The sequence below is a fragment of the Chiloscyllium punctatum genome, chromosome 39, assembly GCF_047496795.1.
Source record: "Chiloscyllium punctatum isolate Juve2018m chromosome 39, sChiPun1.3, whole genome shotgun sequence".
Lineage (NCBI taxonomy): Eukaryota > Metazoa > Chordata > Chondrichthyes > Orectolobiformes > Hemiscylliidae > Chiloscyllium > Chiloscyllium punctatum.
In genome coordinates this window covers 53,447,192-53,464,383 of record NC_092777.1, presented here as the reverse complement: position 1 = coordinate 53,464,383, position 17,192 = coordinate 53,447,192, and the positions used below count along the sequence as shown (strand labels likewise).

At 41.1% G+C, this 17,192-nt stretch overlaps 1 protein-coding gene across 1 annotated transcript in view; it reads right to left on the bottom strand.

The window, feature by feature from the left end:
• The window catches only part of LOC140464058 (dynein axonemal heavy chain 17-like), a 408,886-nt gene that overhangs the window by 167,182 nt on the left and 224,512 nt on the right, over positions 1 to 17,192 (bottom strand). The window contains exons 35-36 of the mRNA XM_072558720.1: positions 11,231 to 11,358; positions 1,618 to 1,766 (exon numbers count right to left, since the gene is read on the bottom strand). Of these exons, the coding sequence (XP_072414821.1) occupies positions 1,618 to 1,766; positions 11,231 to 11,358 (277 nt within the window). The remainder of the gene's footprint in view (positions 1 to 1,617; positions 1,767 to 11,230; positions 11,359 to 17,192) is intronic.

The following is a 17,192-nucleotide window of genomic DNA, read 5'->3' as shown; positions in this document are numbered from 1 at the left end:
TTATTATCCTATCTACCTGCCACTCCACTTTCAAGAAGTTATGAACCTGCACTCCAAGGTCTCTTTGTTCAGCAACACTCCTGAGGACCTTACCATTAAGTGTATAAGTCCTGCTAAGATTTGCTTTCCCAAAATGCAGCACTTCAGATTTATCTAAATTACAATATACATTGTAAATAACTGTGACCCCAGCATTGATCCATGTGGCACAACATTAATTAAAGGGTGTCATCTGGAAATTAGCTCACCTTGCCCCAACTTTCTGACATCTACTTGTGAGCCAATCATCTATCCTATTATTATGGCCTCAAAATGCTGGCTGCACATTTCACTCTTGGATATTGAATGCATTTTAAGAAAGTTGTAACAATCACCTCACACACTCTGCAGCCAAATCTGGGCACTATCACATTTCTTGTACTTGAATTTATTAAGATTACATCCAAGACCTTCCAGTTTCTCAATAGATGGAGACAGGATATATTCTGACTGATGTGCCTTGGAGTCCCTTGGAATTCCCAATACAGTGACCAAGCAGGAATTGCCCATGAAGTCAAACTTTTGATGAGTTTTCAGCCAATATCTGAAAAACTCTGAGGAAATCTTCAGGATCTGCCTCATTCACCTGGATAGTTATTCAGAGTATTAATTGCTCTATGTTACTGACCGTAAATCACTCACAATTACACCTCCTTGACTCAACCCTTACAGCATCCTACTCCTCCACTCTGCTGGCACTACAGTTAACCCTTCACCCATTTACCAAACTAATGTCTCATCCATTTGGCACCCTACTTCTTACCTACGAAACTTTCCGTCTACTTTCTCACCCACATGTGAGTCTACCTACTAAACAACCTGGCATTCTATCCATTATCCACTAAACTGTCACACTATTTCCTCCTCAAAATTGCAGTCCACAACCTCACCCACCTGGCATCCTAATCCCCTTACCCACTTAACAACCTTTTTCGTTCCCACCCTGACATTTATTTGTTTCCTTATCCCTATGCATCAAAAATGTACCCACCTGCCACCCTATAACTTTAGCCACTTACTTCATCTCCATACCTTTACAAAGTGATTTTGGTACCTTCAAACTGTATTTACTTCCCAGTATATGGCAGGGGGTGCTGCAAATGAGGGCATGGCTTCTGTAAAGATTCATTCTACTGTTATATGATTAGTGTATTGCACTTTGTCTGCAGTTGGATACAAGAATCAAACAAAGTTAAGTGTGGAAGTTTTTGTCTGATCTGCATTAGAATTGGAAATTCCAATCCAGGTCAGGAGATTTAGGGCACATAATACAACTTTTATTATAATTATGATATGTAAATATATGTCCTTGTGGATTGAGTTGTCTAGGTAGTTTAGCTTATGGTTCAGGACAACATCAAAACTGTGAGTTTGAATCCCAATCTAGTTGAAGTTCACCTGAGACTTGCCTTGTTCCCACCCCTGACCATGGAGCACAACGACAAACCACTACCAGAAAGTAGTTCAGGATGAAACATTAGCAGAGAATGAACTAAGGAATTGTCTGAAGACAGACCACACATTTATCTGTATTTTAAAACTTGTATTTAATTTAAGAATTAAAAAAATGCAACTTACGGGTTCCAGCCAAGATCAGCTGGATTGATGTAGAGTATCCCTGCCCGGGACACTGTAGCTGGTGTGGCTGTTCTTAGGTGACTTATCTCAAACAGTAAACGCATTGTGGGATTCAGTGGAATTCGTTCATTGCTGGCAAGTGTTAAAACCTTCACATAAATTAATTAACATAAATGAATTAATATTTAATTTCTGAAATGGGGATAATATTATTGCTTTGAACAAATATATTAAACATGGGAGTCAGTTAGCTCGGTTGACTGGACAGCTGTTTGTGATGCAAAATGATGCCAACACTGTGGGTTTATTTCCCTCACTGAATGAGGTTATTATAAAGGACTCTCCTTCTCAATCTCTCGCCTCACCTGAGGAGTGGTGACTCTCAAGTTAGACCACCACTAGGTGTCTCTCTAATTAGAGAGGAGCCGATGGTATGGTAGCACTGTGGCAACTTCATTTTTTATATTAAATGTAGAATGGGTTACACTTTATAAGCATCCAATCCTATGAGAAATAAAACAATCTCCTTCTAGTTTCATACATATGTACATGTAAGCTGCTGGTAAATCTGCTACTTAAAATCAAAATTACAGTTTTAGGAAGCAAAGGAAAAAATGTGCTGCATAATTTTAGTGAAAAATTCAAGATTGGAATAAGAGCACATTTCTCCTTTTATGTTTTAAAAGTATTTTGTTAAAGGAAATTTCATCATGCTTGATAGATGAAAGGTATTTTTTAACAAAAACATTTTTCAATGATCAATCTGTTATGAAGACGTGGGGTACTGTACCTTTAAGAAAGTTAAAAGCTAGCAGAACTACCTGACAACATCAGGTGTTCTAAACAAGATACAATGTAACCTTTTGGTCCAGCAACTAGTGTAGCTGGTTGCCTGGAGACAAAAACAAATTTGAATTAGGCCAATTGATTTAAATTATACCCCAAAAAAACCTCCAATCAGGTTTGAATTTAGTATATTGGCAATATTAAAAGTAAATAACATAATCCGATGCTTTGGGGGTATAAGACTGGAAAAATTGAACAGTTGAGGGAGTACTGCCAAAAGACCAAGAGATGTAGGCTGCTTGTCACAAGTCGCTGATAGATACTTATCTAGAGAAGGAGTTTGCACAGAGAAAAACATTAACACTGACCTGGAGAGCAAATCTACAGAGGAAATATAAAGAGAAGATTCGACAGCTAGTTGGTTTTGAAATTTGAATTTTTCAGTAAATCTTAATTGGGAGATTTATTGGACTAGTATTATAGAAGGGAAAATAAATGATAGGTTAGTAGAAGGAGTTGTAAATATTTGTTAGTTATTTATTCTCTGTTATACTTTAAGAAATAAAGTTGTTAATTTTAACTTTAAATAGTTGTTGGCCTCTCGAATTTTTCAGATTACTGCACATGATAAATCTATTCTGTATTGCTGGTTTAAATTAAGCAGGAGGGTTTACCCCGTGATGTAACAAACATAACTTTCACAAGCAGTTGAGAATAGTTTTGAGGCTTTCAAGGTATAGTGTTGACACATAGTTGCTTATTTTTTTCTTTTAGTAAATAAGTATTTCTTTACACATTTAAGTAGTAACATGATGTAGTTTTATTAATACTGCTGAAGTGAGTCTTTTTAGTATTTTTAGTAAGTTGTTCAAATCTCAGCCTGATTATCCTAAGTTCAATTCATTGAAATCTACTTTCATGGCCAGTCAAGAGTAAGTTTTACAACAAATTAAATTAAAATAACTTTTTAAATGTGAGTCATATCTATGCATGTAAGAAAATTAACATAAACTAGAAACCTTCCTTAATCAGCAAAATAGGTAGAAACATAATACTTTAATTGGGAGGAGGGGCCAGCATTGTGGGTGGGGCCTGAACTGCGTGATTTGATTCTTGAATTAGCCTAAAAGATTCAGTGAAGCATGAAAGTAGATCTGTTTGGTATATTTCTCCACTTGCCTGGATGAGTACAACTCCAACAACATTCAGGAAGCTTGATACCATCTAGGACAAATCAGCCATTTGATTTGTACCATATCCACAAACATTCAGTCCCTCCTCCACTGACACTTCAGCAGTAGCATTGTTTACCATCTACAAGTGGAATTCAGAATTTCTCCAAAGTTCCGCATAGAATATCTTTCAAATCTTTGACCATTATAAGGACAAGATCAGCGGATACAAAGGAACACCATCAACTGCAAATTCTGTCCAAGCCACGCAATATCCAGATTTGGAAATACATGATCATGCAGTGTTAGTTGTCTAAACTTTGGGAACAGCTTCCCTAATGGCAATGTGGGTCTACTTATACCAAATGGACTGTAGCGGTTCAAGCCGAATTCTTACTATAACTTTTCAAGGGCAACTAGGGATAGGCAATAAATGCTGCTTACATCCTATGAGAGAATGAACAATCTTTTTAAAAAAATAACATTTAAAGTAACACAGTATTTTGTGTTGATCTGACTGTTTCTACCAGAGAGTTGAAATAAACATATGTACACCATATAAATTAGGAGCAGAAGTAGACCACCCAAAATTTCAAGTTTGCTCCACCATTCAGAAAAACAAATAACAATCTGATCGTGTCGTTACAACATTGTTGAACCAAAATTCCAATTCTATGTTGTAAATTCTATGTAGTGAGAAAGGGGACCCTCATATCTTTTGGGATCTCTCCCTTGCATTGTGTGCCCCTTCAAAACAGAATGAGATAAGTACTGCTCTGCTCAAGAAGTAGACAAGAGAAGTAGGAGCCCATCAAGTCTGCCCACCATTCAATATGATATTGGAGGTTCCTCTACTTAATTTCATATTCCCAGTTTTGCATACTCATTGAATCTTTGTTTATTATATGCAGTAACTTTCCCGCCACAGAATTTTCTGGCAAAGGATTCCACAAATTCACCGCCCTCTGATTGAAGAAATTTCTCATCTTATGTATCCTGTAATCTGGGCAATGTTCCGTATAAGCTGGATGGCCATGTTTTGAGGTACCTGCAAGGTTCTGTACATGTTGGTTGGCATGCCAATGCACTAACTTCCAGTTTTGTAAATCATTGTTGCACATGAATCTCTGAAACTGCACTGAAAAAGAATATTTGAGGGAGTATTGATCTTAAGACCATGAACCCTTTTCTAGATCCTGCCAGTCTCTGGCAGGTGGGGGAATCTTTATGTTTCCAGCATGTTCTTCTAAATTCCTGAAAATACAGGTTCTATTGATGAAATCACTCCTCATGACAATCTGATACCCCGGAACCTGTCTGGTAAACCCATCTGTACTTTTCCATGGCAAGTAGAACCTTCAGAGGACCCTAGGAGCATGGGCACACAGCTTAGAAACACTATTCAGAATACTGGGTAAACCATTTAGGATTGAAATAAAGATAAATTTCTTCACTCCAAGGGTAGTGAATCTGTAGAATTGTTAACCACATAATGGGCAGATACCTTCTTTTCAATTTTTTTTCAGCATCAACAACCAAAACTCAACCTGTCAGACACTGGACTTCACACAAGTGCACAAAGATGAATAGAGCTCACAGCTTTAAAAGAATGTGACCAGAAACTTATGAGCTTCCCATGTGCAGCTGACTTTATTTTGATGGTAGGATGTAATCATAAAAAGTTTTAAGACTAAAGTGTAATGATGGCCATACAAATATACTACAATTCCAGAGGGCAGTTAAGTGCCTGACACACCATAAACATGTAATTGATTTACTCTCAGCATTTCAATCATTTTTCAGGAGATCAAAATTTTGATTCCTACATAATTGTGTCGTGGTACGTTGCTACTCCAAGCTCCATAAAATAGTTCATAACGTATCTCTATTCCTTTCTGCCTCAATTACTGCTTCCAATGCCAGATCAAAAAAAAACTTCTCCTATTGCTCCACTCACTGTGCCTTTGTTTCTATCGAGCTATTCTACAGATAATTTGCACAATCTGTAGAGTTAAGAGAGGCAAATTCTTTAAGAAATAGCATTTCGCCACACACACTGGTGGCTGTTGTGATTAGAATGAGGGCTCGGTGGATTTCGTTGAGTATGAGATCCCTGATGGGGTTTGTTAACCTGAGACATTGCGGGAGCTCTGGCTGACATATAAATAAGACTCTCAGAGATTTTACTCACTCTGGGGACTGGCTTTGAGCTAACTGGTCAGAGACCATGTACTGTGCATGGGTAAATAAAGGGTGACTTGGTGATAGGATACCAGTCTCCTTGGAGTTATTTCAGTGTCCCCATTGTGAACATGCAGGACTAATTACAGAAATAATTTAGAGGAACAGATAGTATAAAATTTGCCTGCTGTCTATCTTTAATGGACTAGTGAGTGAGCAGACTTCACTCCGCATCTTGGAGCCCAAGAACAGGTTTTAGCAAATTTGCCTCCTCAGCTATTACTGCTAGTATTCTTCATTGTCTGGCTGGGATATTACTGCTGTACAAATGAATTAAATTTCAGCCCTTTGAGATGGCACGTTGTAATGAAGGATGGTTAGATTGCATTTCTTGAGTTCTTATATTTCAACAATCAAATGTTTTTATTTCAGAGAAGTGATTCCTTGAACCAATAATTGGATTTTATTAGGTATAACATATATTGGTATGCAGAAAGTATTTAATAAGGTGTATCACAGAAGAGTTGGTAGATAAAATATGACTGACTTATAAGTAACAAAGAATCATAGCTAAAAGATGTTGCTCAAATCAGAAAAGAGTAAGGAAAAGTATTCATTTAAAGTTAGTAATGATTAACCTGTTTATGTCTGTTTACAGATCATTAGACTTAGACATATAAGCAGACTGTGAGGCTCAGTTAGTAGTTTCCCTGCATCTGACCTAGACTTTCAAGTTCGAAACTCCTGCCCAGGAGTTGTTGACTTGAAGGTGAAATAGCTCCATAAAGGTTGGGATTCCCTTACCAAATCAACCTTCGTTCACAACAGAAAGTCTCAACTCTGACACAGCTTTGGATCGACGTCTCTGACACTTCTTTTTTAATCTGTGAGTCAGGGTCGACTGATTGAACCAGCCCTGGTTTAATAGCACAACCAGGGAACTCATTCTATGAAGGTCCATCTGGCTGACCCTGTTACAATCATTACATTCCTCCTCCTCTGAATCCTCAGACTTAGGCCAGTCCTTATTCTTGAAGAGTCTCCTGGGGCATTATAACACTTGATCAGGTTCCTCCAGTTCTGCATCTGATATGATGATATGTATGCAAGAGCTTGCCTCTTGCACCAGGCAAACCCCAGTAAAAGTTCACTCTTCTTCCACTGGCAAAGGCATCATTGCAGCTACATCCATTATGTCCATCTTGGATTCAGAAGTCAACACTTGATGGAGACGGTGAATCCACAGGTTCCAACAGCCTTTCTGACTGTTCCAAGGAGCAGGGCATGTTTTGCTCATGTACCATTTGCAAGTTCACAGCTTTGATTCACATACTTATTCATGACCGTTACACAAACTTGAACTTTATGTGGCACTGGCCCTAACCTCCTGTCGATCATGCCTCTTACCCAGGCAGTGCCATATCTGTGGTTCTTAAACCAACTTCATCCCCTGTAGTAAACTGTCCCTCTCACATGGAAGGTCTTGGGTCTGCTAGTGGTGTTCCTGACACCATTTCATACCTCCCCTCCACACCACCAAGTTTGTGAAGATCAGGATTAACCTGGTACAGGGTTTTCTACCCATTAGCAACCCTGCCAATGTTATCCCTGTGGATGGTCCTATAACCAAATACGAACCATTACAGCTTGTATCTAGCATGGCTATAAGCTTTTTCCTCAAGCTTCCTTCAAAGTTTGGACTACTATTTGTGCCAGGCCATTATATGACAGATCATATGAATCTGTTCTTATGTTGAATCCCGTTTGATTTTACGAAATACCCAAATTCCCTACTAGTAAACAATGGCCTGGTACACGATGACAGCATGCAAGGTGGCCTTGGTCTCTTTGATAGTCACTAGACCTTCCTGAACGCCTTTTGGGTATTTCATTAGCACTTCACTCAGGCAGCCTTTTTCTAAATATCTGTGACCAACACTTACGGGAGTCCGTGTATTGAAAAACACGCACACTTCTGGGAATCCTCGTCTAATGCAATTGCAAGTGAGTGTGGCTCATGTCCAACTTTACGAAGGACAGCGCCTCCCACCAACTTTTCCATTTAAATTCTGTGATCGAGGGGTAGATACTCATCCAGCTGCAAAAAGTAGATCATTGTTTGTTTAAAATCCCCACAAAGGTTCAACAACCATCAGGCTTCAAAATTGGTACACCCAATGCTGGACTCGTTTGATGAATCCTTCACTTTCCAGCCTTCTGACATCTGCTCCTGCCTTTCTGGCAGTGGGCTGGCCTTGCAGAATCATGGAATTGCTTCCTGAACAATATGCAAGGTGGCCTTGGCCTCTTTGATGGTCGCGAGACCTTCCTGAAAGACTTTTGGGGATTTCATTAGGTATTTCATTACTTCACTCAGGCAGCTTTTTACTAATTGAAAAATGTTGAGCCAATCTAGCTGAATCTCTCAACCAATATGGTCCAGTCAAGCATGGGCCCGAGTTTTTTATTACAATCAGTGATAACTGAACCAACAGCTTTTCATAAGCAATCAGAACCAAAATTGTACCCTTAACTTATAAAGGTTCCCTGGTATAGGTTCTCAGCCTAGCCAAGGTCTTGCACAAATTTAGGGGTTGGAGTCCACAGTGAATTTTGGTAAAAGCTGGTCATGCAGTAACCCGTATCTATGCTGGTATCAACCTCCATTAGAATGAGATGACCACATTTAACCAGATGTTTATTTTGATTGGTTCTAATTTGGATGTTGCCAAATGTAGGTGGACTTTCCAGGGTGTGCATTCTCCTGGATACCGGCCTATAAGTTCTCTTACAAAATTTACATTTAGTAGGACCCTTTTGTTGTCTCTAATCCGCTTACTGGCAATACATATAATAGCTTGCTGGCCTGGACCCTGAAGCAAATTTTAAATGCTTAGCCGAGGTTAGGCTTTAGTTTTGGGTTTTGTCGTGAGTGCTTGGAGCCCTCCGATCAGATATGTCCTAAGTGAGGTTATGTAATTGCCGTTACTTAAGTGGTGTTCCCCAACCTCAGTCATATTGGCGAAGATGTTCACTTCCATCGGAGTACCCTGCAACTCACATGTTCCATTTGCTGCACTTTCCAATGACAAACCGTTTTTCAAGTCCAGTGGGGCTTTAGCTAGTAGATGCTTTTGCATGGTTACATCATTAAAACCAAACAAACAGTCTCTCAGCATCTCATTAAAGGTTAAACCAAAGTAAGTTGCCTCTGCCAGTCAACTTAACCCAGTCAAAAATTCCAAAAAGAATTCCTCTGATTCTCGAATTGCCAAATAAAACTGATAGCATCTCAGAATTTAAGGAGACTTGGGATTATAATATTCCTTAACTAAGTTCATCAATTCTTGGGAAATTTAGGTTCCTAATAACAGTGGATCAACAGGCTGTCAGAAGAATTACTCTTTACTTTTCATCTGTCCCAATGTTGTTTGCTGGGTAAAATAACACATTCCTCCACATACTGGTGTGATGATGCTGTCATTTTAAAAAGGTTATTTTGTCCTGGGTTTTCTTTGAAGAGAGGTCATAAAAGCAGAGATGCCAAAGAGTCTAGTTTAACAATGGAAAGGGAATGGCCATTTCTCCAGTTCAGGATTTTTCTAGTTTGTTTTAGCTGTATCCGTCATAGTTATGAGAATCCACAGGAATTGCAAGCTTCAGTAAAGAATTCCTCTGACTTTCCTCTGAAATCTCTCTTTGGATGCTCTTCTCTCCTGCTATAAGAATCTGTGTTTGAATTTACCTTTTTGCCAAGGGGTGTGTTTATGGAATGTTACTGTATTGGAACAGTTGATTAGTAGTAGCTATTGTATTGGGTCAATTAAGTTTTCCAATAGTTAAGTTAATCTAAATTCTACTTTCTTCTGTTCTTGTTTCAACTGTCGTGTTTAAATAAATAGCGAGTTTCATCAGAAATGTGCTTAACTCTATTGCCACCAAAATAGCTCCACATCACCAAGTCACCTTTTATTTACACACGGAGAATTCGTGACTCTGGCACAGCTTCTTCAGAGCCAGCACCCAGAGTGTCAGAATCCCTGTCACTCTTCTTGTTTTCCATCAGCTAGGATCCCTGATTGGACAAGATTAACAGCCCCAATCAGAGAATTCTTATTCATCAAGGTCCAGCTGGCTGATCCCATTACTGTATAATCATTACAGAGGGAGTGTTCTAACATGGTTCAACAGGATGATAATCAACCTGCAGATCCTTCCAGCACTTTCCCCATTAATCCCCAAAAGGGAGAAAGTGTACACAAGGATAAGCAGCAAACAATCTTGGCATTAACATGCATGTTTGGTAAATTTCCTAATGGTACTTAAGTAGAGTTTGGAAATCTAGGAACTGGACTATACAAAAAAAAATCAGATGCCCAGTTTGATAGATTGGATAGCCAATTGCAACTTTAGTATCAGCAAACAAGAGCAAGACAATGCCAATAAGAAGAAAAACATTGAATGGATATTGATAAAAAGGCCTGGATGAATGCAAAAAGATCTTGTGATTCAAATACATGACTCCAGTGTGTTGAACCAGTTCCCAAAATTGCAGGCCCAACTTCCAACTATATCAATAGAAATAAACTAATTAAGAAAAGCATTCTTGGCTTCGCTCCAACAATGGATATTGGGCTCTGCTCTAGAGTCGCAAAGGGAAGTACTAGCTTTGTTTGAAAGTTTTATGAGGTTATATTTGTTATACTTCATGTGAAAGGTATAAAGAGTGACTATGGGGCATGTGGAGGAAAATGAGAGATAGAGCTGAAAATGTGTTGCTGGAAAAGCGCAGCAGGTCAGGCAGCATCCAAGGAACAGGAGAATCGACATTTTGGGCATCTCTTCCACTTCCCACTCCTCCGCCCTTGAGCCCCACCCCTCCAGGTTTTGTTGTGAGAGATATCAAGGCATGGGAGTGTTGGGGACAAAGCTGGTACTTCCCTTTGCGACTCTAGAGCAGAGCCCAATATCCATTGTTGGAGCGAAGCCAAGAGTGCTTTTCTTAATTAGTTTATTTCTGTTGATATAGTTGGAAGTTGGGCCTGCAATTTTGGGAACTGGTTCAACACACTGAAATCATGTATTTGAATCACAAGATCTTTTTGCGTTCATCCAGACCTTTTTATCAATATTCATTCAAAGTTTTTCTTCCTATTGGCATTGTCTTGCTCGTGTTTGCTGATACTAAGTTGCAACTGGCTATCCAATCTATCAAACTGGGCATCTGATAAAAAATAGCTTTGGCAAAGACCATTGTACTTTTTAAGGGAAAAGTAGATACAGTTTCTGACAACAAAGAAGATACAAGAGTCCAGGGAGAAGTCAGGTTTACATTGCTCTAAAAAAGTGATGGCACAATTATATAGTAAATTCAACTATCTTCTTTTAAAAACTCTGTGAAAAAAATCTAATCTCAACTCATGTTTGCTTTTCTTAAGCAAGTTCAGCTAGTTTTAACAGAAACGTCTACTAACCTTGTTGTCATCCATTACAGTATTAAGAGACTCGATCCACATAGGATCTATATCACCATCAAGCACAATCCATTTTGGTCCATCATGTGAAATATTGGCTAGATCACGCATGATAGTTGAGAAAAGTCCTAAGTTGTATTAACAAAGTAAAGATTAAATATAAACTTTCTTCTTCCTTGATTTTGAACTTGTATTTGTATTCAAGTACAATACTGGATATACAAAAAAGTCTGAAATGTAAAGAAAGGTAGTGACTGTAGCTAAGTTGACCTAGCTGCTGTAAAATATTTTTCTCATTGATATTCATGCAATATGTTCACTTTGAATAAAGTTCTTACATTTAAAAAGCACCTTTCAATTTTTTTTTTCAAAACATCTGCAGATGTTTTACGTTTGGGATCCGAACTTAAGTAGGAGAGAGAAAAGATAAAAGTTTATCAAATGTTTAGTTGAAATTGAAACACTTGATAGACTTTCAAAGATAGGATGTAAAGTAGCAAAAGGGGGATGGTTTCAAAATTTAGGGCTGGATACTGAAGGTTCTGTGTTCAAGTAAGCACAGTGATGCCCAGAACTCCAAGTGAATCAGCAAGTGCATACAGCTGAGACAGTTTCTAGAGATAGGGTGGGAAACTATGGATGGATTTACATGCAAAGGCAAGCTTACTGAATTCAGTTGTTTCAGGAATGAATGGATGTTTGTGAAGACAGGACTCATGATCAAGTACATCTTCATTGCAATGATAGATATGAGCAACAGATATTTGGAAGATTTGAAGTTTGTGTTGGAAAGATTTCCAAATATTAGCAAAGAGGATATTGAAGAACTTGAGACTTGAGGTCACAAATGCAAGGTTAATATTTAGAATCACCAGAGTGAGGAAGTAGGCTGTTCAGCCCATCAACTCTGCACCAACCCTCCGGAAAGTATCCCACCACTCCACCCCATTACTGCATCCATGCATTTAGCATGGCTAATCCACCTAACGTGTACACTAAGGGACAATGCAGCATGGGCAATCTACCTAATCTACATACCTTCAACTGCTGCCACTTGCCCAAGGCGGGCCAGCAGTGCTAACCACATGCTCCAGGGAAGGAAGCAAATAGTCTATGCATGATGAATATAATATGCTTCGAAGCTCAGGTTTGGATCAAAAAATAATGAAGATGAAAATGATCTGATTCAATTTGACCAAGCAGCTGGAAATGAAAATGAAGTTAGGAAGTAGAAAGGTAGTGTCTTAACACGTCTTGCAAAAGGGGAATCAGGTAACTTTGGGGTCTACAGCATACAATTAGAGAAAGTCACGGAATATCTATAACTTGATGGCAGAAAAGCAGTTGGATAATAAGGGGTGGTTGTGAAATTTATAGGTTCATGGAATATGTGCATCAGGACTTGGCCAACATTCATTGGTCATCTTTAATTAGCATTGAGAAATAATGGTCAAACACCTTCTTAATTTGCTGCATTTCCCATAGATGTTCTTACTATTCTGTTATATAGGAAATTCCAGGTTATTGATGTATTGGTGGTGAAATAATGGTGGTACATTTCCAAGACAGGATAATGTGTGACACACAGATAAATCTCTAAGTTCCCTTGCAATCTTTGCCCTTGTTCCTCTATGTTTTCAGGGTTGTGGGTTTTGAAGATGCTGTTGAAGAAGCTTGATGAGCTGATGCAATACATTTTACAGATGACGTTTACAATATTCTTCTTTAAATAGATTAGAAACTCATTCGGAACAGTGAACTAATTTTGAGAAAAGCATGTGTTTTCAATTCAGTACTGAGTGTTACACCAATTGCACTAATTGATAAAGTGATACAAAACTGAACTTTTATGATAGACAGAGAAAACAAAACAACAGCCAGTAATAGGTTTCAGTTCTGGAGAACAGATTCACCTGAGCAGAAGGATTTTAGTTTGTGATGTCCAAATGCAGCATAACCTGGACAATTTCCAGGTTTGAGCTAAAAAGTAGCAAATAACATGTACACCACACAAATGCCAGGCGGTGACCATCTCCAACCAGAAATAATCTAACTTTTCCCCTTGGCATTCAATGGTTTCATCATTATTGACGCTCTGACTGTCAACATTCTGGGTGTTACCATTTATCAGAAATTATCAGAAGTCATACAAGTACTATGACTACAAGAGCAGGTCAGAGTCTAGGAATCTTGTAGCAAATAACTCACTTCCTAACTCTCCAAAACCTATTCACCTACAAGGCACAGGTCAGGAGTTTGATAGAATCTTGCCACTTGCCTGGATGAATGCATCTCCAACAACACTCAATAAGCCTGACATGATACAGGACAAAGCAACCTGTTTGGACCATTAGCCATCATTTCTGCCATCTTCAATGTGATGTTACCACCAGACACATATTCCCTTCCCCTCCCTTGTCAGCTTTCCACAAGGACACCCTGGTCAACTCTTCCCTCACTCCCAACACCTCCCCACCACAGCACGGCACCTTCCCCTGCAGCCACAGAAGGTGTAACATCTTTTGTTTACTTCTTCAATCCTCAGTATCCAAGGGCCCAAACACACTTTCTAGAGGAAGCAGCATTTTACCTGCATCATGTCTCACAAACTTGATTGAGTTTTTTGAAGAAGTAACAAAGAAGATTGATGAGGGCAGAGCAGTAAATGTTATCTATATGGACTTCAGTAAGGCGTTCGACAAGGTTCCCCATGGGAGACTGATTATCAAGGTTAGATCTCATGGATAACTAGCCATTTGGATATAGAACTGGCTAAAAGGTAGAAGACAGAAGGTAGTGGTGGAGGGTTGTTTTTCAGACTGGAGGTCTGTGACCAGTGGAGTGCCATAAGGATCGGTGCTGGGTCCTCTATTTTTTGTCATTTTACATAAATGATTTGGATGCAAGCATAAGAGATACAGTTAGTAAGTTTGCAGATGACACCAAAATTGGAGATGTAGTGGACAGTGAAGAGGGTTACCTCAGATTACAACAGGATCTGGACCAGATGGGCCAATGGTGGCAGATGGAGTGGCAGATGGAGTTTAATTCAGATAAATGCGAGGTGCTGCATTTTGGGAAAGCAAATCCTAGCAGGACTTATACACCTAATCTCCCAGACCATCCATAACGTCATCACCTCAGGGGATCTCCCATCCATTGCCTCCAACCTCCTAGTCCCACCACCCTGCACCACCCATTTCTACCTCCTGCCCAAAATCCACAAACCCGACTGCCCGGCCAACCCATTGTCTCAGCCTGCTCCTGCCCCAACGAACTCATCTCTGCATATCTCGACACTGTCCTGTCCCCCTTAGTCCAAGAACTCCCCACCTACGTTTGGGACACCACCCACGCCCTCCACCTCCTCCATGATTTTCGCTTCCCTGGCCCCCATGCCTTATCTTCACCATGAACATCCAGTCCCTATACACTTCCATCTGCCATCACGAAGGCCTCCAAGCCCTCCGCTTCTTCCTCTCCTGCCGACCCAATCAGTACCCTTCCACTGACACCCTCCTTCGACTGACTGAACTGATCCTCACTCTTAAAAACTTCTCCTTCCAATCTTCCCACTTCCTCAAAACCAAAGGAGTAGCCATGGGCACCCACATGGGCCCCAGTTATGCTTGACTCTTCGTCAGATATGTGGAACAGTCCATCTTCTGCAGCTACACTGGCACCACCCCCACCTTTCCCTCCGCTACATCGATGATTGTATTGGCGCTACCTTGTGCTCCTATGAGGAGGTTGAACAGCTCATCCACTTTACTAACACTTTCCACCCCGACCTCAAATTTACCTGGACCATCTCAGACTCCTCCGTCCCCTTCCTAGACCTCTCCATTTCTATCTCGGGCAACCAACTCAACACAGACATTTACTACAAACCGACCAACTCCCACAGCTACCTAGATTACACCTCCTCCCACACTGCCCTCTGTAAAAATGCCATCCCATATTCCCAATTCCTTTGCCTCTGCCGTATCTGCTCCCAGGAGGACCAACTCCACGACCGAACAGCTCAAATGGCCTCCTTCTTCAAAGACTGCAATTTCCCCACCGACGTGATTGACGATGCTCTCCACCGCATCTCCTCCACTTCCCGCACCTCCGCCCTTGAACCCTGCCCCTCCAATCGCCACCAGGACAGAACCTCACTGGTCCTCACCTTCCACTCCACCAACCTCCGGATACATCATATCATCCTCCGTCATTTCCACCACCTCCAAACAGACCCCACCACCAGGGATATGTTTCCCTCCCCACCCCAATCAGCGGTCCGGAGAGACCACTCCCTCCGGCACTCCCTCGTCAGGACCACACCCCCCACTAACCCAACCTCCACTCCCAACACCTTCCCCTGCAACCGCAAGAAGTGCAAAACTTGCGCCCACACCTCCCACCTCACCTCCCTCCAAGGCCCCAAGGGATCCTTCCATATCCATCGCAAATTCACCTGCACCTCCACACACATCATTTACTGTATCCGCTGCACCCGATGTGGTCTCCTCTACATTGGGGAGACAGACCGCCTAATTGCAGAACGTTTCAGGGAACACCTCTGGGACACCCGCACCAATCAACTCAACCGCCCCATGGCTGAACACTTTAACTCCCCCTCTCACTCTGCCAAGGACATGCAGGTCCTTGGTCTCCTCCATCGCCAGACCCTGGCCACACGACGCCTGGAGGAAGAGCGCCTCATCTTCCGCCTAGGAACCCTCCAACCACACGGGATGATTGTAGATTTCGCCAGCTTCCTCATTTCCCCTCCCCCCACCTTATCTCAGTCCCAACCCCCGGATTCAGCACCGCCCTCTTGACCTACAATCTTCTTCCCGACTTCTCTGCCCCCACCCCCTCTCCGCCTATCACCCTCACCCTCACCTCCTTCCACCTATCGCATTCCCAGTGTCCCTCCCCTAAATTCCTCCCCCCCCTACCTTTTATCTTAGCTCGCTTGGCACACTAGCCTCATTCCTGAAGAAGGGTTTATGCCTGAAACGTCAATTCTCCTGCTCCTCGGATGCTGACCGGCCTGCTGCGCTTTTCCAGCACCACACTTTTCAACATTTATACACTTAATGGTAAGATCCTAGGGAGTGTTGCTGAACAAAGAGACTCTGGAGTACAGGTTCATAGCTCCTTGAAAGTGGAGTCGCAGGTAGATAGGATAGTGAAGCTTTGGTATGCTTTCCTTTATTGGTCAGAGCATTGAGTACAGGAGTTGGGAGGTCATGTTGTGGATGGACAGGACATTGGTTAGGCCACTGTTGGAATATTGAGTGCAATTCTGGTCTCCTTCCTATCGGAAAGACGTTGTGAAACTTGAAAGGGTTCAGAAAAGATTTACAAGGATGTTGCCAGGGTTGGAGGATTTGATCTCTAGGGAGAGGTTGAATAACCTTAGGTTATTTTCCCTGGAGTGTTGGAGGCTGAGAGGTGACCTTACAGAGGTTTACAAAATTATGAGGGGCATGGATAGGATAAATAGACAAAGTCTTTTCCCTGGGAACAGGGAGTCCAGAACTAAAGAGCATAGGTTTAGGGTGAGAGGGGAAAGATATAAAAGAGACCTAAGGGGCAACATTTTCACGCAGAGGGTGGTACCAGAGGATATGGTGGAAGCTGGTACAACTACAACATTTAAGAGGCATTTGGATAGGTATATGAATAGGAAGGGTTTGTAGGGATATGGGCTGGGTGCTGGCAGGTGGTACTAGATTGGGTTGGGATATCTGGTCGGCATGGACAGGTTGGACCGAAGGGTCTGTTTTTATGCTGTACATCTCTATGACTCTACTGCACTTGCTGCTCACACTCTGGTCTCCCCTACATTGAGGAAACAAAGCAAAGACTGGGTCACTGCTTCACAGAACACCTGTGTTCTGTCTGTAAAAAAGAGCTTCCAGTTGCCTGCCACTCCAAAACACCACTCTGTTCCCTGGCCAACATCGCT